The 23281-nt window shown below is 32.0% G+C and overlaps 1 protein-coding gene across 1 annotated transcript in view; it reads left to right on the top strand.

Annotated features, from left to right (window-relative positions):
* Positions 1–1152: 1152 nt before the first annotated feature.
* The window catches only part of LOC127707269 (multiple epidermal growth factor-like domains protein 6), a 61418-nt gene continuing 39289 nt past the window's right edge, over positions 1153–23281 (top strand). Inside the window, exons 1-2 of the mRNA XM_052211807.1 lie at positions 1153–1380; positions 7462–7528. Of these exons, the coding sequence (XP_052067767.1) occupies positions 1375–1380; positions 7462–7528 (73 nt within the window). The 5' untranslated portion in view covers positions 1153–1374. The remainder of the gene's footprint in view (positions 1381–7461; positions 7529–23281) is intronic.

The raw sequence follows: 23281 nt of genomic DNA on the forward strand, positions 1-23281 counted from the left end.
AGTTGGTCAAATATAAAGAATAATTAAAGTTTACATCCTGCCATCCTGAATGCCAACATAGTGTTTATCAATCCATAGAGTTGTGTACAATTTTCAAACAGATTTTAATTCCATATATAAAAATAAACATAGTATAAGGCTCTTACTAAACATTTGAACGTCTATTTGAAATGTACAATGACACTTATAATTTAGAGTATTAGTTTTTTTTGTACCTTTTCATGGCTCTGACTGACCTAAATAAACATTCGTACAGTAACTTGCTTCTTCAGTAACTGTTTACAAAAGTTTCTTTTGATTCAAATAGTTTAAATTTAGAGTCTTCATGTAGACGTGTTCATCTAAACTATCACCTACATAATGAATTTACCAAAAGTAATATAATTGATTCAAACTACAGACTTATAATATTTTACATAATGAAGTAGCTGCTCAGTGAACAATTTACAACAGCAGCTACTTCAATAGGAAAAGAACAAAGTTAACTTAACAAGGATCATTTTTTAATTTATCAACGTTTTTTTAGCATGTCCTTTCAAACTAGGAAGCTATCATTCACACAGATGGTGAGTTTTAAAAGTTCGAATGAAAGTGTCAACACCAATGGGATATCTCGGTTATTTAGAGACATTGTTTCGTATTTACTTCCGCATTTTAAAAACTTTATCCTCTTATACAAAGGTTACGTAATATGTTTTACATCACGCCTATTTGTCTGTGCATATGTCCTTGAGAACATACATCTATCCGTCCTAAAACTTTGCATACTTATTTCAAATGCAATAAGGAGGCATGCATTTAAAATTGCGGGGGATAGCCGGGCGTGGGGTGAAATTGATGTATTGAAGCTAACATAAATAGATGCACTTTTCAAAAGTGGTAATAGATACATTTTACAAAAACATAGTTTAAATGTTACAATGCTTCAATACTGAACACAATGCGGTCTGCGATTTAAAATGGTTTATGGTCGACTGCTTTACACACGTCATTTAATCCAGTATACTATGAGATGACCGAGTTACATGATTTATCCATCCGGATTTTGACAAATACATCATTACATATTACACATACAGTACACGGGTCGTTTTCTCTGTTAAACACTAGTTGAAAAGATGACATTCATTTTGTGAATTCTTTTTAAAACTTTCGTTACCAAGTTTACATTTAAATCTATAACTTTTTAAGACATTAATAGGATACAATGTATATGTACAAAATGTATGCCTGACTGCTCTAGGAGTACAAAAAACCAACTTAAGAAATCCAAATCGGGTATAAATACAGATTTGTAAGCATTATGGCTAGTACTTCCTGGTTAATCATATATAACAGTGGACACAATGTGATGTTGTACATGTAATTGCTGCAATGAAGGTTAGTTTATTTTTTCTTTACTTCATGTAATACTTTTAGAAAAACAAAACGAAGAACCAAACCAATTGTATAGATGGTTGACAAAAACAATACAAACTTGTACAAACAGTTACATTTTAAATCATCATTATAATATAATGAATAAGGAAATAACTAAGATTAAGTACTAAGAATTAAGAAATTATAGCGTGCATTTATTATTGCCATTTGTACATGAAAGACCAAAAAGTGAGTATGATTATTATGTAAGGAAAATCTGCAATCAAATATATTTGTCAGATTTCAGAAAGCGAGTTCTGATTATTGCAAAACTCACCCAGTTGTATTATTCATTTGAGTATTAGCAACTATAAAATCCTCCCAAGAAGTTCAACCTTTCAGTATTCGCATACAATTCTATTAAAGATTTGAAGTTTGAATAAGTTCATATCACGATCATTATACATATAAAAAGTAGCACTAAGTTTCTCTGATTTTATCTTTAGTGTTTAGATGGTTATGGAAGATACGGAAATTCTTGCTTATACGTTACACGATTTGGATGTATAATATAATTTTTATTAATAGTGTGTGTTCATCTTGTTGAATTTATAAATACTAGTATTCTACATCGTCTACTGAGATGCCTAAATGACCATGCAAGCTATGTAATTTTCAAACAAAGACATACAATCAATTAACCCTTTCATGCATGCGTATCATGACCATAAAAATGGTAGTCTTTACTGGTAGGTACAGTTTCATTGCTTGATATATGTATCCTCTGCATGTTTCAATCAATTTTGACCAAGCGTTCCAGTGACATAAAATTTCTCTTTTGACATAAGTGACATATCAATGTAACTTATAAATCGTAATTCATAGAGATCTAAATTCTATTTATATGTGGTCCTTGGACAATGAAAATGAAACTGAGTTCAAAGGCAATGGTCTAGATCAGATTTTGAATTTAGAAAGTAGATTGTTATCATCATTTTCAGAAACTGTTACAATAAACGACAAAAGGATGTTGCTTATTGGCTACGATATGTCGCAATTTCATTAAATTTTGTACAAAGTGCTTTGGTAACTTTGTGTTGGACTGTTTTTTCTTTTTATCTATTTGTAATCAGAATAACTTATCGACCATACATATTATAGTCCAAGAATTGTCTGCTAATGGAGGTCAACATCAAAGGTAAATTTGTCCTTGGGATCGGGGATAAACCGGAGAGGTCAGCAAAACACTCTCGACTAGGTGCGTCCCGTAATATTCGGGAACTCAGCTGATTTTGTCTACTGGGATTATAATCGTGACCATGTCGTGACAAATTCTGCAGTATCGGATAAAAATCGTAACAATCCTGCATCTGGTCACTGTTGGTTTACTATCTGATCTCTGTCGGACCTCATTTCGGAGAATCGGGACGCTGTCGAGACAGATTCTGTTGTTTGTTTTAGCATGCGAAAGTTACAAATTTGACGAGAATTAGATTAAGAACGGAATAATAGGGACGCTTCATGAACAATATATTATTGTTGTCGTGATTGAATAAATGTTTTTACAAATGTTCAGTCACTAATCACAGGATCTTGATCCGACTCTTGACTAATTTTAATCGGGAAAAGTCCTATCAAGGACGACAATAAAAATTCTAGTGCGTGACAAAGGGTATATATAAGAAAATTTAAAGAAAATTATTCTCTATACTTTGTCCTTGCTATCATAGAAATAGACAAAACATAGCTTTCCTTCATAAAATTGAATTATATGAGCTATATCTCCTCATAATGCTGATTCTAGTTTTCTGGCCTTTTTTGTAAAGAAAAACCGTTCTAATAATACGATGAAATTACATAGATGTATTTATTCAAATAAAAAGTTTTGTAAATGAATTGTATTCCGGCCTCAAAATGTTCTTATTTCATTACAAAGCCAGACAGATCGTTTTCAGCTAGTAGTATTCGACTAATCTCTTAACTCATTAATACAGCGGAGACGTAAATTTTACGTGAACATATTTTTTAAATGGTATTTTTCGTGATTTTAATAAATTTGAAAACTGAGATGTTATTTGAATAACTTTATTTAAAAAAAAAATCACGTCAATTTCATATGAATTTCACAAGAGTTTAACATGAGATTCACGTCAAACTTGCGAAAAATCAGTTCACGTGAGTTTTTTTTGTATAACTCGTTTGAGAAGAAATTCATTTGAGTATTTGAAACCCTATGGGATTTTTTCCTAAATTTTCTTGTCATAGTAACCAAATTGACATGAATGATTTATGGGAGATTGAAAGACATTGCTGAAAAATAATATCTGATTAGCGAGTTCAGTATAGTATAGTATTGATATTTTGCAAACCCTCTACAAACAATTCTCGTTTTATAATTCTGATTGAATGAAAAAAGAACCACCGGTACTTAAAAGGCAATCATTAATTCTTGCTAGCATATTTCCAAAACTTTCTCCTGTGAAACTATATTGAGAATATTTGCTAAAGGTTCTCTTTATTCATAATTACATATACGTACAACAGCAGTATAACGTAATAAAATAATGAAGGATACACACGTTAAATATATAATTGAATATTATGCTGATTAAAAGAAACATTATAATATGCATATTGTCATAAAGTATGAAATTCAATATAAGATACGTTGTTAAAAAATGTATAATGTTACAGGCATTTTCTAAATTTAGTCATTTTGTAAAATGACTGAATTTTCAGGCAATTGATAAAATCCCCAACCTTGACAGTCATTATTTAAAATGACTAAAAATACCTAGTCATTTTGTTAAGCGACTGAAATTTTTAAATAAAATTCAACAACTTGCATGTTTAGTTCCAGGTGATTTGTAGAAAAAGGATAATACATAATATCTTGTAAAGAAAAAAAAAGTAATGGTTCGGTTAAATTATCCCGCAATGGTGGTAGGTCGTGCACTTAAGGCCATTTTTGATTTTATTTTTCTGTGGACTTAGCTTTGTTTTTCTATTACTGTGTATTGTCAAGCTTGGTTACTCATAATTGTTTCTCAGTCACTGAATGTACGATGTTGTTCCATACTGCAGCAGCTGACCCGGTTTGTTTACATTCAAATTCTAATGGCTTCAAAACCACGTGACACATTGAATCGTTATATCCAATCAAATTGCTCTACTGTCAATAAGTTGATTTTTTAGTACAAGGCAATTATATTATTTGATTGTATGATATTGCTTTTAAATAGTTTGCAATAAATTGGGGGTTTATTCAATAGGAAACCTCATTATTAGCCATGAAATTTGACATCAATGGAATTTTATAAGAATACTTACTTATGGTCAGAATATCGATCTCTTTATATTGAACCAACATTTTTTTCTATGAAAAATATATTTATATTGTTTTTTATTAACCTACTCTATATTCCTGAACAAAAATATGGCATGATTATCGTTTGTTTCCTAAAGCTGTTCTTTCAATTTGGATGTTTTTTTTCGCGGGAAAATCGCGTAAAACGTAAGGTGCTTGCCATTTTGAAATTCTTAAAAATACGATTTGCTTGGCCTGTTTGGTCTGCCATTAAGATTGATGACGCTTAATGGAATGTAAACAAAGCAATGGAGGCCGGAAGAGGGATTTTCTGAAGTTCTGGAATGTTTTTAGGCATTCGGAAGTCAGGTTTGAAACGGCAATTAGAAAATTGGCATTTTTGTACAATACTTTAGAATAACAATGAAAACATATCTTTAGAAATGTTTGTTTATTTAGAAGAGTAGAAAAAATGTATTCTGCACTAATTTTGTACCCTGGTATTAGCGTAGTAACGTCAATGCGGAGTTTTCCCGTGTGATAAGTACAATAACAAAGTCCGAACGAACCAACATGATGACCGATTATAGACTACGGTAGGATATATTTATTTTAAAATAAAAGCTGGGAAAGTTTGTTTGTCTATTATTACATGAATTAGTTATTTTTAGTGAAATTACGTTAAATATGTACTTACTCTGTATTTCAGATAGAAATTTTATGATTTTCTTGTCATGATGGTAAGACCAATTGTTCTTACAATTGAACATAATTTACAAACACATTTTAAGTTAATCTATATACAAAACAGAAGCATGTAATATGAAGCAGAGGAAACGAAGGGTGTTTTTTTTTACTGCTTGTTGTTGATGTTTGCGTTCAGAAGGACATATTTCATGCATATCTAGGAAGAGAACAAATTGATATGAAATCATAGGTGTACATTGTAAGTTCTGCAATGAATTGACCCGGATAAGCGGCTTAAAGTTCGACTGCGGCTTGAAATGGAAGTATGTTGGATAGGGACAGAAATGTTGCCCTCAAACATACCGTCTATAGAACGGTCAAGGAGTTGTTAACGTACGTAGAGCGTGGAACACTCTTTACACGATGCATCAGATTTAATATCCCCCTTCAGAAAGAATGTAAATGTTCACATCCTTCACAGCCAAATGGATTCCCCATCATAGCATTGGTTACAAAGTCATGTTTTGTTGTAATACAAAGAATTAATATCTTCATCTTCACTGCCTCAAGGGAACTCGTGAGTCTTATGATCCCGATGAATTAAAGTGACAGTGGTTTATTGATGTTTAAATCACGGTAACCAAACAAAACCTGAGGGAATCGCATCATCTCAAAGGAAGCATTACTGGGTATGTCGACAGGACAGGGTGCGTGTCCTGTGCTACGCATGAATACCCCGCCATGCAATGATCTGTTTCAGCCTGTTTGAATGCTCTGCTATGCCATAGGGTGTAAGTCAACCTAATCAAGCTAATGGTACCTTCAATCTTTTGGGACCAAATGAAAAAGAAGATATTCATATGCGTGCTGTTTGCGAAAACACCTGTTTTTCGAAAGTTTAGTAATATTAGAAACAAATGTATTGACAGAGCTAAATATGTCATGGTCCAGGCTCAACAAATGGCCCGAGAACACAGTTATTTTGTAGTGCATTTCTTTTAGACAAAAAATTCAAATTAAAAAAATCGCACCTGCTCTATCTCAAAATGAGTTTTACAGTGTAGTGTACTACTATAGGGACAACTAATATCAAAATTATAGAAACTTCTACCAGCTCTGACTCAAAATATTGACAATTCTGTGTTAAGGGGGTCTAAAATTCAGTTTGACAGCTTCAGACGTACTTATTTTTGACCTTTTTTAACTGGACCAAATCACTACTTAACATAAAGATTTAGCACCCAATTTTTTTTAACATGTAATTTCATCCCCTTACTTAATATTTCATGCATTAAGTATCAAGAAATACATTGGGAAAATGTATCAAAAAAAAATGCAAGTTATACACTGTTCACACTAGGGACTATATTCGTAGACAACGAAAACACAACGAAAACCAAAAGACGATAACTGTGTCCTTGGACCAAATATTGTTGTATAGCTATAAGACCAGATTTAACACCACAAACCTGCTCTATTGTTCAGTACTTTCGATAGATCAGTTTGTGTGAACATTTCATTCAATAAAACCATTTTAGGCATTTTTTAAAAATGCGTTTCAAATTTTCCACGCATTTTGTAAAATTCCGGAAAACAATAGTCAATATTAATAATGCCTGAATCTTACAGGCATTTTAAAAATGTCTTAATGTTTTAGGCATTTTAGAAAATGTCTTTAGGTTTTAGGCATTTTACAAAATGTCTTAAGGTTTTAGGCATTTTACTTAAATTAAGAAAATGCCTGTAACATATGTATATTATTTTCCTGAAGCAGAAGATTTCATTCTGTCTTTTTGTGTTTTGTTTGTGGTCAAAAATTTAAATTTCGAATAGACAAAAAACAGCTAACAAAACATTACAAAAACAAAAATAATGATCAACACACTCTCCATAAAAAGTGAGTAAACTCATGTTCCCCTGAAGGATCAGTAGTTCCTGCTCCACTAGTGATACCCGCTATGTAACTAGTATTGAAGTACGCTGATGAATCATTCAGATAAAAGTTACTTTCACATGAATTAGTAGTCATTTCAAAACAATTTAAAAACTCCAGCTATTTGTAAATATTTTCAATAGTGATTATGATAACAGATAAAATTTCATTTCAGAAGATTTTAAGGATAGCACTATTATCAATTATCACTGCGACCTTTATTGTGACAGTAGCAGCGCAATGTAAGTGACTGTAGTAATATAAGAAAATCTGCACCAATTACATATTAAAATGAACCTAGCAGATGGCAATACACGTGCATGTATTCGTCAAACTAATGATATGCTGTCTTTCTCGTTTTGTCAATAAAATGGCTCCTTTAATCATGATGTGTTTTGGAATACACTGTAAATGAACTAAAATCATTACAGCAGGTTTATTTAATTAAGCTACTAACTTTAGATATCAGTGATACTTCTTTGAAACTGTATGATAAACATGAAATATCCTATGGCTTTTTCTATATCGCACCTGTATCAACCTGAGACACCAATATAATCCCTAGACCTCTGATCGAAGGATTAAACTGGTTGAGGGTTGATACGATGTGTGATAAAAAAAATATTTCTAACCGTTGCAACGCAATCATTATTGATAAAACTGAAACCAATGTATAAAATCGACGGGATTTCTCTATGATTGTACGCTGACACAATTGAATCCTTGTTTAAACCTTGACGATGCAATTATCACCAACACACAGTCAATGTCAACAATAACACAATTTTGATACAAATTATTTACAAATAGTACAATCCCATATATGTTGACTGGATATTACTTAATCAATTAAAGGAGGTGGTCGTTTAACCAGAATTTCCCGAGCTTTCTGCGATAATTTGAACCTTGTCTCATGTCTGGATTTTTTCATGTTTTTGAACTTGATATAGACCATAAAGAAATCCTCCTCGTTTTCCCTTTTTCACTTAAAGCTAATTGATATGCGAACTTGCACTTATTTCGCTCAGATTTAGCTTTTCTATTCCGATCAAATACACCATCAATTAAGGTAGTTCAGGGGTATAGAAAAAAAATGACAGAATTTTGTTATACTTTGTGAACTTAAATTTTGTAGCATGGTCATTGAAAAAATTCAAAAAAAATTGGGGGTCACCGGCCATCTAAGAGATTTTTTGACCTCTGAAAATGAGTGCAAATAGGCTATATGGATATATAGGGAAAATGGACATAAAACCTCTTTGATTGAATTTTCACAGCAAACAAAATGACAGAAGTTGCTCATTTTTTCATACTGAAAAGTTTGATGTCTCTATTTTATGAAATTGGAATAAAATTTGGGGGTCACTGGCTATCCAAGAGATTTTTTGACCACTAAAAATGAGTGCAAAAAGGCTAAATATAGGGAAAATGGACATAAAACCCCTTTGATTGAATTTTCACAGCAAACAAAATGACAGAAGTTGCTCATTTTTTCATACTGAAAAGCTTGATGTCCCTATTTTATGAAATTGGAATAAAATTTGGGGGTCACCGGCCATCCAAGAGATTTTTTGACCACTAAAAATGAGTGCAAAAAGGCTAAATATAGGGAAAATGGACATACAACCTCTTCGATTGAATTTTCACAGCAAACAAAACGACAAAAGTTGCTTATTTTTTCATACTGAAAAGCTTATTGTCTGTATTTTATGAAATTGGAATAAAATTTGGGGGTCACCGGCCATCCAAGAGATTTTTTTACCTCTAAAAATGAGTGCAAAAAGGCTAAATATAGGGAAAATGGACATAAAAACCTCTTTGATTGAATTTTCACAGCAAACAAAATGACAGAAGTTGCTAATTTTTTCATACTGAAAAGCTTGATGTCTCTATTTTATGAAATTGGAATAAACTTTGGGGGTCACCGGCCATCCAAGATATTTTTTGACCTCTAAAAATGAGTGCAAAAAGGCTAAATATAGGGAAAATGGACATAAAACCTCTTTGATTGAATTTTCACAGCAAACAAAATGACAAAAGTTGCTAATTTTTTTCATACTGAAAAGCTTGATGTCTCTATTTTATGAAATTGGAATAAAATTTGGGGGTCACCGGCCATCCAAGAAATTTTTCGACCTCTAAAAATGAGTGAAAAAAGGCTAAATATAGGGAAAATGGACATAAAACCCCTTTGATTGAATTTCAACAGCAAACAAAATGACAAAAGTTGCTAATTTTTTCATACTGAAAAGCTTGATGTGTCTATTTTATGAAATTGGAATAAAATTTGGGGGTTACCGGCCATCCAAGAGATTTTTTGACCTCTAAAAATGAGTGCAAAAAGGCTAAATTTAGGGAAAATGGACATAAAAACCTCTTTGATTGAATTTTCACAGCAATCAAAATGACAGAAGTTGCTCATTTTTTCATACTGAAAAGCTTGATGTCTCTATTTTATGAAATTGGAATAAAATTTGGGGGTCACCGGCCATCCAAGATATTTTTTGACCTCTAAAAATGAGTGCAAAAAGGCTAAATATAGGGAAAATGGACAAAAAAACCTCTTCGATTGAATTTTCACAGCAAACAAAATGACAGAAGTTGCTCATTTTTTCATACGGAAAGCTTGAAGTCTCTATTTTATGAAATTGGAATAAAATTTGGGGGTCACCGGCCATCCAAGAGATTTTTTGACCAGTGAAAATGAGTGCAAAAAGGCTAGATATAGGGAAAATGGACATAAAACCTCTTTGACTGAATTTTCACAGCAAACAAAAATGACAGAAGTTGCTCATTTTTTCATACTTAAAAGCGTGATGTCTCTATTTTACGAAATTGGAAAAATATTTGGTGGTCACTGGCCATCCAAGAGATTTTTTTGGCCTCGGTAAATGAGTGCAAAAAGGCTAAATATAGGGAAAATGGACATAAAACGTCTTTCATTAAAATTTCACAGCAAACAAAATGACAGAAGTTGCTCATTTTTTCACACTGAAAAGCTTGAAGTCTCTATTTTATAAAATTGGAATAAAATTTGGGGGTCACCGGCCATTCAAGAGAATTTTTAACCTCTGAAAATGGGTGCAACTAGGCTTATTTCTGAATGGATATAGGGGAAATTGGAAAAAAACCTTTCTTTTTGAATATTCACAGGAAAAAAAATGACAGAACTTGCTAATTTTTATGCCCCATCGTAGCTGAGGGGGCATTGAATTTTAACCTTGTCCGTATGTAAGTCTGTTCGTCCGTATGTACGTCCCAGATTTGATTTCCGTTCTCCAGCTTTTATTTGCCTCAACCAAATGTTATGAAACTTTATCACAATGTTTTTACCACACAACACACACCAAGTTTTAATTTTGTTGGTGTCACTTTAACCGTTCTAGAGTTATGCCCCTTTACAAATTGAAAAATTGCTGAATTTTTCCTTTCCTTTCTCTAACTTTAGGGAGCTACCATTTGATTTTTATGGGGGGGCTAGGATGAAAAATTTTGTTCTGCCTTTTTATTTTTCCCTCTATTCAGTCCTGCCGTTTTATTTTTCCCTCTATTCAGTCCTGCCGTTTTATTTTTCACTCTATTCGGTCCTGACTTTTTTTTTTACATAAATTGTCATCCTGCCTTTTTTTTTGGCAAATAATCTCATCCTGCCTTTTTTTTTACTCAAAACTCCTGTCCTGCCTATTTTTTTCAAATTTCATCCTAGCCCCCCCCATAAAAATCAAATGGTAGCTCCCTTAGTTTGCTTTTACCAAATGTTATGATTGATATCTTGCAGTTTCCTTTGCATTTTCTTATCAAACTTTGAAGTATTATTAAGTATCATGTGCAGATTTCGGTGTAAATAGGCTGTGTTTGCTTTATATATAAGACTCATTTCTAAAGGAGCACCAACATAAAATATTATGTAAAGGAAACATGGCATTTTCTGTTTATTTTCTTATTATGATATGAGTTAGAATGTCCCATTTAAGTATGGTTAATCTTTCTTTTATCACACATTAAAGATTCAGATAAATGTGAGCATTTGTTCTCGTTTTCTTTTCATTTCTTTTTAATATTAAAAAAATACATTCCGAATAAATTTGACAAAAAATAGACTTACCATCACTACCACACATAATCAGCACAGTAAGTGCCCTTCTTTTTCCACTCCATTTGATTATCCAGTATTATGTGGTGATGTGCAAGTTATAATTGTTTTTTTTTTGTGTGTTACGAGTTGATTTAGGGAATTAACATGACTAAACATATTTCTTGATAGAAGTGAAACAACAATGTTCATGTGATCTAATACATTTATTTTATTTTCAATGGATATCTGTTCTTACGTTTGTTTGTACATATATAATTAAATAAAGATGCCAAATAAATTACATGTTTTTCTCTGTTAGAAATACTGTTTGTAGTAACTAGGTTAAATAATTTCACTGAATAGAATTTGCAAAGGCCTTGCTAATAATATAAATTTTTAAAAACATATTCAGACATTTTGCTTTGGACTTCAACATGACAAATTCTAGATTTAACCCTAATTTGGTTTTTTATACAATTATTTGCAAAATGTAGATCATAATGAATATGTATAAAATTTCATTAACTATGTTCAGCACAAACATTGACCTGACCAATACCTGAATACATGTATCATCATGTAAACATCAAATAGTCATGATTGAAGTCATCAAAATACTGTTTGTTTGAATATATTTGCCGTAACTTGTATAAGTCTTTCTGATATCATTTTATCCCATATTCAATCTTTTAAAGATGGAGATCTCCTTCTTTCCCATCCACAGAGGTAGGAGTATAATTATGCCAGACATCTTATTCAAAATTTTACTTTTTGAATATACAGTATTTTGATACTTCTGTACAAATAGATGAAAGTATGTTATCTATAGATAGCTTTTTAAAGTTTCAACAGCAATAACATTTTTAAATAATAGAGAAGTATATATATATATGAAATAAGATTGCATTTATTACACATTCATTGTGATTATTAAAGCCTTAATGTTAGTTGCTAATTTCTGTTCAATTGTTCTTAATTGCAATTAAGTATAGGATGTTTATCAAATAATACCTCAGCAATGTAATTATAACCCTCATTCTTTTGGAGTACAGCTGAGCTGACTCTGTAATTTAAAGATGCTGATGTGGAGAAATGTTTGGTTTTTGGAGCTTTGAGAGCAATTAAGTTATTAAAGCTTTCATTTGCCTGTGATGAGCCCAAGTTAGATAGCTTTTTAGACTGTGGAACCATTTTTTGAATAAACAGTTTCTCAAGATCTGATCTGAGTTCAGACGAACATAGGTCTTTTCCACGGGGAAGATTTGAATGGATATAAGAATCCTTGTCTTTAAGGTATCCGCACCAAGTTTCATTGCAGTTATCATGTTCGCCAAATATGTGTTTTATTGATGCATGTAGGCCGTCCTCAATACCACTCGGATTACCTACATTCTGGTTGACAACGTATGTAAAGTTTTTAACAATTGCGTCACAAACCATTCCAGTTAACTCTTTGTGTTTTGGCTTTAGTTCATTTATCTTTGAAATAATGTTATGTTTGATATGATTTCTATCACTTATTTTTTCCATTTTTGAATTGAGCATTAATCGCTTGGCTCGGTCAAACCCTGTGGAATCATCATCTCCTACTACTTCTAATATATCCACTCCTTTTTCATCTAATTCCTTTAACATTTCGACTACCATATCTGGTTCCATACCCTGAAATAGTTTTTAAAATAATGTGTATTCAGTAAACATTTAGATGATACCACAACCCCATATTTGATTATCAAAAGCCTTAAACTTTGCATTGACAAAATTTTTTGTATAAATTCCTCAAAAATGAAAGCTTACACGGTTTGATTAATTCAACAGTTGTATCTAACAATTCTAATAATCTGTCAATTATTTGAAATTGAAATTGAAATGTTTTGGAAACACGAAAGAATGAATAGTCCTCACATTCACTTTTATCAAACATTGAATATGCCAATTCAAAATTACAACTTATTGTCAAAGTAAATATTGAAGTGTTGTTTGTTTTCACAATGCAAAGATTACGGGACGTATTATGGGATATCGTTGTCCGTCTGTTCTTCTGTTGTCAACATGTAGGACATTAAATTAACTCAAAAACACTTTAACTAATTTGCATAAAACTTTGATGAATTGTTATGTATATTGATGTGAGATCCCTTTGGTTTTTTATAAATTTTAGATTTTATATTTCCGAGTTATGGGGTTTTATTCATTAAAAAAGGGGTGATTTTCCAGTTTTGGACATGACTCAAAAATGCTTTCAGCAATTCTCATGAAACTTTAGTGAATTGTTTATATATATCTATTGATGTAAGCTCCCTTTTGATTTTTATACATTTGAAATATGACATTGAGAAGTAATTGAACTTTTTCTTTGAAAATGTGACGGGCGTATCATGTGCTCATGGCGCAGCTGTTTATTACCATTGTTATTGCTTTCATATGGTAAATACCTTTGCCGAACCACTCCAATTCTTTCTACACTTATGTTTTCGTGGTAAGACACCTCTGCTCTTTGCCCTTTCACAAATTCTACAGCTTGATATGCGAACCTTATGGTTTACAACTTTGCCTGTGGTTTTTCCAATCAGTGTTGAAACTCCTTCAAAATGCAACATATTGAAGTTTTATATCTAAATCACAATGTTCAAGCCAAGATTTGAAAAGAACAATTTTATATTGAGCATATCAAAGAACCCCATATACTAAAATGTTGTTGAAATAAAACAAAATTTAATTTTGGACCCCAATTTCGACCAACTTGAAAACAAGGCCAAACAAATCAAAAATCTAAATACACGATAAGATTCACCATATCAAAGAACCCCAAGATCTCAACTTTTGAAGAATCAACAAAAACATTTGACTCCTTTACACCTTAATGTGAAATTATTTATTTGAAAATTGGTACCAAATTCAATAAAATGCTCCACTGGGCGCAGCTTGATACGACCGCAGAGGTTGAACCCTAAACAGTTGGGGCAAGTATGGACACAACATTCAAGCTTGATACAGCTCTGAATTTGGATTGTGTTTAAATATTTGACACAGCATAGGTTTCTGACACAGAATGAATGTGGTCTAAGAACTTAAAAAATTTTAATTTACCTATTATGGTCCAATATTTAAAATGTAAATACATGGTTAGATTCAGCATATCAAAGAATCCAAAGAATTTAATTTTTGATGAAATCTATATATAAATCAGAAATAACCAACTTAAAATGGAAAATTTTAAAGAAGAAAAAATCCCCCCCCCAATTTTTTAAACCCCCTTATGATTCACCACCCCCAAACTCAATCCCAGCCTTCCCTTTGTGGTATGGTACCTTGCAGTACAATTTCAGAGAGATCCATACACTTGAACACAAGTTATTGTCTGGAATCTAGAAAAATGCTTATTTTTTGCCCCTTTTGGCCCCTTATTCCTAAACGTTTTGGGCAATTACCCCCAAACTCAATTCCAGCTTTCCCTTTGTGATATGGAACCTTTTAGTACAATTTCAGATAGATCCATACACTTACACACAAGTTAATATTGTCATGAAACTAGAAAAATGCTTGTTTTTTGCCCCCTTTTTTGCCCCTAATTCCTAAAATTTTGAGGCAATTACCCCAAAAATCAATCCCAGCCTTCCCTTTGTGGTATGTTACCTTGCAGTACAATTTCAGAGAGATCCATACACTTGAACACAAGTTATTGTCTGGAAACTAGAAAAATGCTTATTTTTGGCCCCTTATTCCTAAACATTTTGGGCAATTACCCCCAAACTCAATTCCAGCTTTCCCTTTGTGATATGGAATCTTATAGTACAATTTCAGATAGATCCATACACTTACACACAAGTTATTGTCATGAAACTAGAAAAATGCTTGTTTTTTGCCCCCTTTTTGGCCACTTATTCCTAAAATTCTGAGGCAATTACCCCAAAAATTAATCCCAGCATTCCCTTTGTGATATGGAACCTTGTGGTACAATGTCAGAGAAATTCATACACTAACACACAAGTTATTGTCTGATAGTTACAAAAATTGCCCCTAATTCTTTAACTGTTGGTACCATAACCCCCAAAATTAATCCCAACTTTCCTTTTGTGGTATTGAACCTTATGGTAAAATTTCATAGAGATCTATTCACTTAAACTAAAGTTATTGTTCGAAAACCAATTTGTCTTGGACGACAACGACAACCACGATGACACCAACGTCATACCAATATACGACCGCAAAATTTTTTTGCTGTCGTATAAAAATCTAAATACATGGTTGTATTCGATATACCAAAGAACCCAATAATTTAATTTTTGAATTTTTGAAAAATTTTAAGATTTTAAAAAATTTTGACAGCTTTGGATATTTTATGTGGACTTATCTATTTGAAAATTGGGACCAAATTCAAAAATCCAAATATTGTAAGATTGGGCATATCAAAGAATCCAAAAAATGCAGCTATGAATAAAGTTTAATTTCAGACCCTTTGGATCTCAATATGCACCAATTAAAATACAGGGTACAAAATACAATAGATTCAACATATTAAAGAACCCCATAAATTCAATCCTGTGAATTAATCATAATGAAATCGGTCAAGAAAAAAGCAGTTTATATAAAGTATTAGAAGTATTGTTTTTAGCCTGGTGAGCATTTTTAATTTCCTATGGAAATTCATATTGGAAGGTGAGATAACTCCGCAAAATAAAATGAGTCTTTTTTTTGTCAGTTTTTGGTCGATTTTCTTAAAATTTATGTAAAGTATGATACTTAGATGTGGTTATAAGTTCATATTTGACTATATTATATAATCTTCAGCTCATGAAATGTACAATACCAAAGAGTTATGGGTATTTTTATTATGCCCCCGCCGTAGCGGAGGGGGCATTAAGTTTTACCCTTGTCCGTCTGTACGTACATACGAACGTACGTACGTCCCAAATTGGTTTCCGTTCTCTAACTTTGGTTTGCCTCAACCAAATTTTATGAAACTTATACACAATGCTTATTACCACAAAACACAGATCAAGTTAGAATTTTGGTGGCGTCACTTTTACCGTTCTAGAGTTATGCTCCTTTACAAATGGAAAAATTGCTGAATTTTTCGTTTCCGTTCTCTAACTTTAGTTTGCCTAAACCAAATGTTATGAAACTTATACACAATGCTTATTACCACAAAACACAGATCAAGTTTGAATTTTGGTGGCGTCACTTTAACCGTTCTAGAGTTATGCTCCTTTAGAAATGGAAAAATTGCAAAAGTTTTATTTTCCTCTAAATATCAAGTTATTAATTTTTAGAATTGGAGTTATCTTCCTTTGTCCATGATTATGGTTGAATCAACTACAATCAATGCTTTATACAATGCAATGTTTAATTTTGACTTCCACTGATAAAATACAGATCAAGTTGAATTTGGGTAGTGTCACTTTAACCATTATTGAGTTATGCCCCTTTATAAATCGAAAGATTGCAAAAATCTTAGTTTCCATTCTGTAACTTAAGTTTGCCCCAACCAAACATTATGAAACCTATACACAATATTCATTACCACAAAACTAAGATCAAGTACAAAATTTTTGTATCCGTTTTCTAACTTTAGTTTGCCTCAACCAAATGTTATGAAACTTATACACAATGCTTATAACTACATAATACAGATTAAGTACGAAATTTGGTGGCAACACTTTTACCATTCTTGAGTTATGTCCCTTTATAAACATAAAAATTGCTGAAGTTTTCGTTTCCGTTCTCTAACTTTAGTTTGTCTCAACCAAATGTTATAAAACTTATACACAACCATTCTAGAGTTATGCGTGTTTACAAATATAAAAATTGCTGAATTTTTAGTTTCTGTTCTCTTCTTAAGTTAGCCTCAACCAAATGTTATGAGACTTACACACAATGCTTATTACCACAAAACTGAGATCAAGTTCAAATTTGGGTAGCGTCACTTTTACCGTTCTTCAGTTATGTTCCTTTATAACTATATGATATGCAAGCAGGGGCATCATCTGTGTCCACATGTGGACACTATCCACATTTTTTTTGTTTTCTTCATTTAACAAATTGCAAATTTGTGGCTTTGTGACCATTTTGAAAAAATAATGTGAAAATTTGGTTTAGTTTATATCTGTATATTATATTTGTTCAGCATCTACCTTGTTTAAAGAAACTTTAAACCACAAAAAGAAGAATATATAAATAAATGGTCAACTAATGAATGACGAAATCTAGAATGTAGCTTGATAAAAGATAGGGAAAAACCTTAAGAGTTGTTTGTTATACTCTAAAGAAGGCTAAAATATCAACAATCAATACATTCTATTGAATAGAAGCGGTAAAGTTATAATTTTGTATCAATTTTAATTGATATTTCTGCCTTTTTTGCAGAGTTATCTCCCTTTTTCAATGCAAATCTTCATAGGAATTTTAAATCATGATTTTTTAGTCTTCCTCAAGTAAGAATATATGGAAATTTTTGCTGTGTATATTTGGGGTATAATGCTAAAGATTAAAACTTAAAAATCTTCTGTTGCAATTACTTTAAGGTTAGGGTCAAATTTATGCTAGATTGACTGGACTAATGGGTATGACTGTGCGGTATGGGCTTTGCTCATTGTTGAAGGCCGTACGGTGACCTATAGTTGTTAATTTCTGTGTCATTTTGGTCTCTTTTTGAGAGTTGTCTCATTGGCAATCATACCACATCTTCTTTTTTTATAATGGGGTGTATTCCAAAAAGAAAGCAACTAATATTTAACAAGCAAAATGCATTTCTATAGATCCACCCCACCAGGTGATCACACTGAATCGACATGAAATAAGCACTGTCATTTTTACCTGATAAGCTGTTGCACGATCGGCCAGATCCTTTTTTCTGCCAGCATGTATCAGTACTTATGCATATTCCACTTCTACTGTCTGTTTGATCTTCTAATTTAATAGGAAAAAAATGCACATATAATATATATATATATATATATATATATATATATAGAAATAAGCAGTAATAATAGACCACTTCTGTACTCCACTTTGGTCTTGACTGTCCTTAATTAGTGTGATTAATTAATATCAATCTTGGTATAGTCTGTATAATTGATTCGACAAATGCTCCTCCAGTCTTGACTCTGTTTCGACCTGTGTCTACAATCATGATCTTCAAATTTAGTCTAGACTGGTCTGAATGAGCCTATCTAACTATATAATGAATTTTATATTAATCTTACAAAATTTCAGGTTATTTGATAGTTTGTTCATTGCTGTCAAATTAAAGGCTTTGATTAATAGGTAGAAAAAAATAGAATTTTCAGTTCTGATTAAATTAATATATTGACCTTTAATTATAACTTTAAATTTTTCCAATTAACTTAGATTTTCATAAAACTTTGCAGCTATCTCAATTATATATTGATCTTACAGAATGCCATATTGTTTGGTAGCTTGGTGTATTGCTGTCAAATTGAAGGATTTCATTAATAGGTAAAAACAGCAAGAATTTTCAGTTTGGACTAAATTCTGATTGTCACCTTTAAATTTTTATAAAACTTTTCCAAATCAACTTGGATTTTCATTAAACTTTATAGCTATCTGAATTATATGATGATGTTACAGAATGCAAGGTTGTTTGGTAGTTTAGAGTGTAGCTATCAAATTTAAGGACTTAATTAATTGGTTAAAAAAAGCTAGAATTTTCAGTTTGGAGTAAATTCTGATAGTCACTTTTAAATATTTTCATAACTTTTTCAAGTTATAATTTTGATTTTTCATCAACATCTTTAGCTATCTCAATTAAATATTGATCTTGCAAAATACCAGGTTATTTGGTAGTTTTCAACTTTTGTTTATTGCTGTCAAATTTAAAAATTTAATTTATAGGTATCTTTATGAAATTAGACCCAATTGAAAATTGTGACTTTTTTTTACCTATTAATTAAATCCTTAAATTTTATGGCAATCAACAAAATAGCCACATTACCTGCATTTTGTAAGATCAATATATAATTAAGATAGCTGTATAGTTTTATGAAAATCCAAGTTGATTTAGAAAAGTTAGAAAGAAAATTAAAGGTGACTATCTGATTTAAGTACAAACTGAAAATTCTTGCCTTTTTTTTGGGTTGAGATTGTAGAAACTGAGTCCAGACTGGTTGAGCATTTGTCGAGACCATATTCAGACTATACCAATATTATCAAGTACTCAATCAGGCTTATAAGGTAAAGTATAAGAAAATGTATATAAATACAAAATAGCCATAATTGCTATCAAACCTGTTGTGGAATTCAATATTTCCCTTTGCAAGTGTCTTTGTTGTGACATGATGGCCTGATTCTCAAGAACACTGCCGGCTTCATTTTCTCTAATTTTCAAGGTCTTTGCATCTATGCAATGGACATTAAGTGATGACAAAAAGTTGTTGAGCTGAGTCTCGCCAATACCAGCATGTATCATTCCTGTATTGTTTATTATATAATTAAAAGATGTTTAATAAAAATGAATTGTGAATACATCAAAAACATTGGTTCAATGTGTATTTTTTAACATGTTTAATGAAGTGTTTTTCACAAGGCCTTTCATGACCTTTCATCATCACTACAAATTCTGTAATTGAGGCTATCAGAATTGTTTTTTAATGTAATATATATGTGAAGCCTAGGTGGTCGAGTGGTCTAACGTGTTGGATATAGTGCAATACGAATTTGTGCCACGATATCTCAGTAGTATGAGTTTGAATCCCGGCGAGGGAAGAACAAATAAATTTGCGAAAGCAAATTTACAGATCTATAACATTGTTCGGCTGATGTTTAGATGAATTATAAATATATACCAGTAGACAGATGGTGTTATAAATGTGTTTGATGCTATAACTTATATATTAAATCCAAGGTATAATTAATGATTTTGTACATGATGTGTTTTTTTTTTTTTCATTTTTCTCAATCAAGTAATTCTTTCTGTCAGTATTGTTCTTTTGTATTGCTTTAATTGTTATTTTCTTATTATGTTGCCCCTTCAAAAGCACCTCGTTGTTTCTATAACTTGAAATAAAGTATAATTTATATGTTATTCTTCTATACATGTACAGATGTACAGGGTTATGTTCTTCTCATATATTTTATGATAGATATAGGAAGATGTTGTATGACTATGAGTGCCAATGAGACAACTCTCCATCCAAGTAACAATTTAAAAAAGTAAACCATTATAGGTCAAGGTACGGCCTTCAACACGGAGCCTTGGCTCACACCAAACAGCAAGCTATAAAGGGCCCCAAAAATTACTAGTGTTAAACCATTCAAACGGGAAAATCAAAGGTCTAATCTATATAAAAACGAGAAACACGTATGAACTACATAAACAGACGACAAATAGTATGATACTAAACACCTAACGGAAGGGATAGTGTTGATATTCATATGATGAAACATAATCTTTCAATCAGTTTAATTGAGGTCTGGGGCTGGCATGTCAGTAACAGTTGGTAGTCATTTGTTAATTTATGTATAATTGTCATTTTGTTTAGTTTCTTTTGTTACCTATTTTGACATCGGACTCGGACTTCACTTAAACTGAGTTTTAATGTGCATATAGCCATTGGCTTGAGATCTCACAAAACATGTTTAACCCTGCCGCATTTTTGTGCCTGTCCCAAATCAGGAGTCTCTAGCCTTTGTTTGTCTTTTATGATTGTTAATTATAGTTCATATATATATATTTCGGTCTTTCAGAGTTTACATGTACATGATGTAGCTATATATATATATATAGTATGACGTCCTTATTCAATGAACTAGTACACATTTTTGTTACGGGGCTAGCTGAAGCATGCCTCAGCGTGTAGGATTTTCTCATTGTTGAAGACCCATCGGTGGCTGTTTTCTGCTCTTTGGTCAGGTTGTTGTCTCCTTGACACATTCCCCATTTCCAGTCTCAATTTTACAACCAAGAAAATGTTATGCTATTTTATAAATAACAGATTTATGATGAGATGAACATAAAAGAAAGACACTACTATTTTTCCAGAGGACTAATAAAAATGTCAGGTGACATATGTGGGGTTGGGAAGGTTAGAAACTCTACATGAAAGAAACCTGTTGCAGCTTTCGTGTTGACATCAAAAATTCCAACACCTTTCTTTTCTCTCCCAAAGTGGACCTTGCCTAGTTTAATTCTGTTTAAGGTTTGACATGACGAGTTTTGACAAATAATGTACACTATGCCGGTCAGACCATAGCACCGGACTCCCTTTGCATCATGCAAATGTAAATTTAAAGGTATACTACATTCTCTGCAACCTTTTAGCTGGTTAGCCAATGTGTCCAGTTCGGTCACTAGTCTACAGTGACTTAAGGGTACAAGATCAGGTGGTATATATGTTAAGTCATCATCAGTTAATGTGCTTGCTGTAATGTTCTCTGTTGGTGTTACGGGGTTACAAAATGTAGCATAGCCCGCCATAGGAATGATCTGATACTCGGTTGTTGTTTTTATGTTTTTGCTGAACTCTATCTAGAATTAATTTTGTTATTTTTTTGACAGATTTTGTTTGTGAGAATTGCCCCTTGTGGTTTCTGATGGATGGCATAATTTCTTTAGAGCAGACTATTATTTATTGCGATTGTCGCATTGCGAAATTAACATCTTACCTCCATGGCCATTTTTTTCAAAGGGTGCTCCGTCACTTTCAAGTCCAGTTTCAGTGATGTTAATTTGTGAACCCGCTTAATAATACACCAAAATGATTCTCAATATGTATTATTCCTGAGAATCAAGTCAGTCATCTTAATAAGTGGTTCACTTGTTTCATATCTTCTCTTTTTGTTGAGATTTTTTTCGACTACTCGCCATTCACTTTTACCGGAAGTAAACATGCTACATTTCGTCTTATAAAAAGATAAATTAAACACATTCGTTTCATTGAATGATTGCAAAAAATATTATTCAAAGTAAGTTATCCGCTGAAAAAAATTGTTTACCAATGTTTTTTGTATTTATCGGGTTATCGTAAAAATATTTGTTTACGACAAAGAATGCGCACCTTTCTGCGCAGAAGGCGCGAAAATTTAAACCCCCGAACTACCTTAAATTGAATAAAATTATGTAATCTGGAGCTTCTAACAATATGCGTCGAGCATGTTTTTAGACACTGTAGATTCATTATTATTCGTTGAAAAATAATTTTCGTGGATTTCGTGGGTACAGGTGAACCACGAATTCAAATCTCAATGATGACAATCTCAATGTTTTTAGTCACGGGATCTATGTTTTGTACTCTTAAACAATGCTTAAGACTTTTTGTATTTTGACAGATTCTAACATAAAAATTATATTTTGATAACACAGTAAATATTACAATTGTTGCCTTTAGCTATTGTAATACTAACGTGTTCAATATTACTTATAGGAACCTTGTGATATGGTGGAACGACAACAGGTGCTTTCGCTATCAAAAGTCCCTGGTGTAATGCAAATTGACTTTTCTAGCACTACCCTTGCAAACCGACCATTACACAAGTTTAAAAAAAATTAAAATTGTCTTTGTAGTCTGGATATGTTTATTCTTAACACCATATGAGAAATCACTTCAGTTAAAAAACATGTTTATGAGTCCTCACATATTCAGTCCATATAATTAGCGGAGGTGAAAAGGTTTGAAGACTAATCTCGCAGTTTTTAACAACTTTTCGTTATTATGATTTCGAATTTCAGGATCCGATGATTGTTCAAACAAATTATCAGAAATTAAGCTAAAAAGTTAAATAACATTGATTAAATTGCCAGTATCTTGATCATGTTTAAGTGCAGTTACATTTAACTGGTAAAAACTAGCATATACGACAATTCAAAATTAACATCAATTCATATCAGCATTTACGGATGAAACTCCGGTCCTTTGGACCTGTTTGCCGTTTTCAATTGGTTTCCCTGAGCGATAGCACTGAT

Source organism: Mytilus californianus, unplaced genomic scaffold, assembly GCF_021869535.1.
Source record: "Mytilus californianus isolate M0D057914Y unplaced genomic scaffold, xbMytCali1.0.p SCAF_61, whole genome shotgun sequence".
NCBI classification, from domain to species: domain Eukaryota; kingdom Metazoa; phylum Mollusca; class Bivalvia; order Mytilida; family Mytilidae; genus Mytilus; species Mytilus californianus.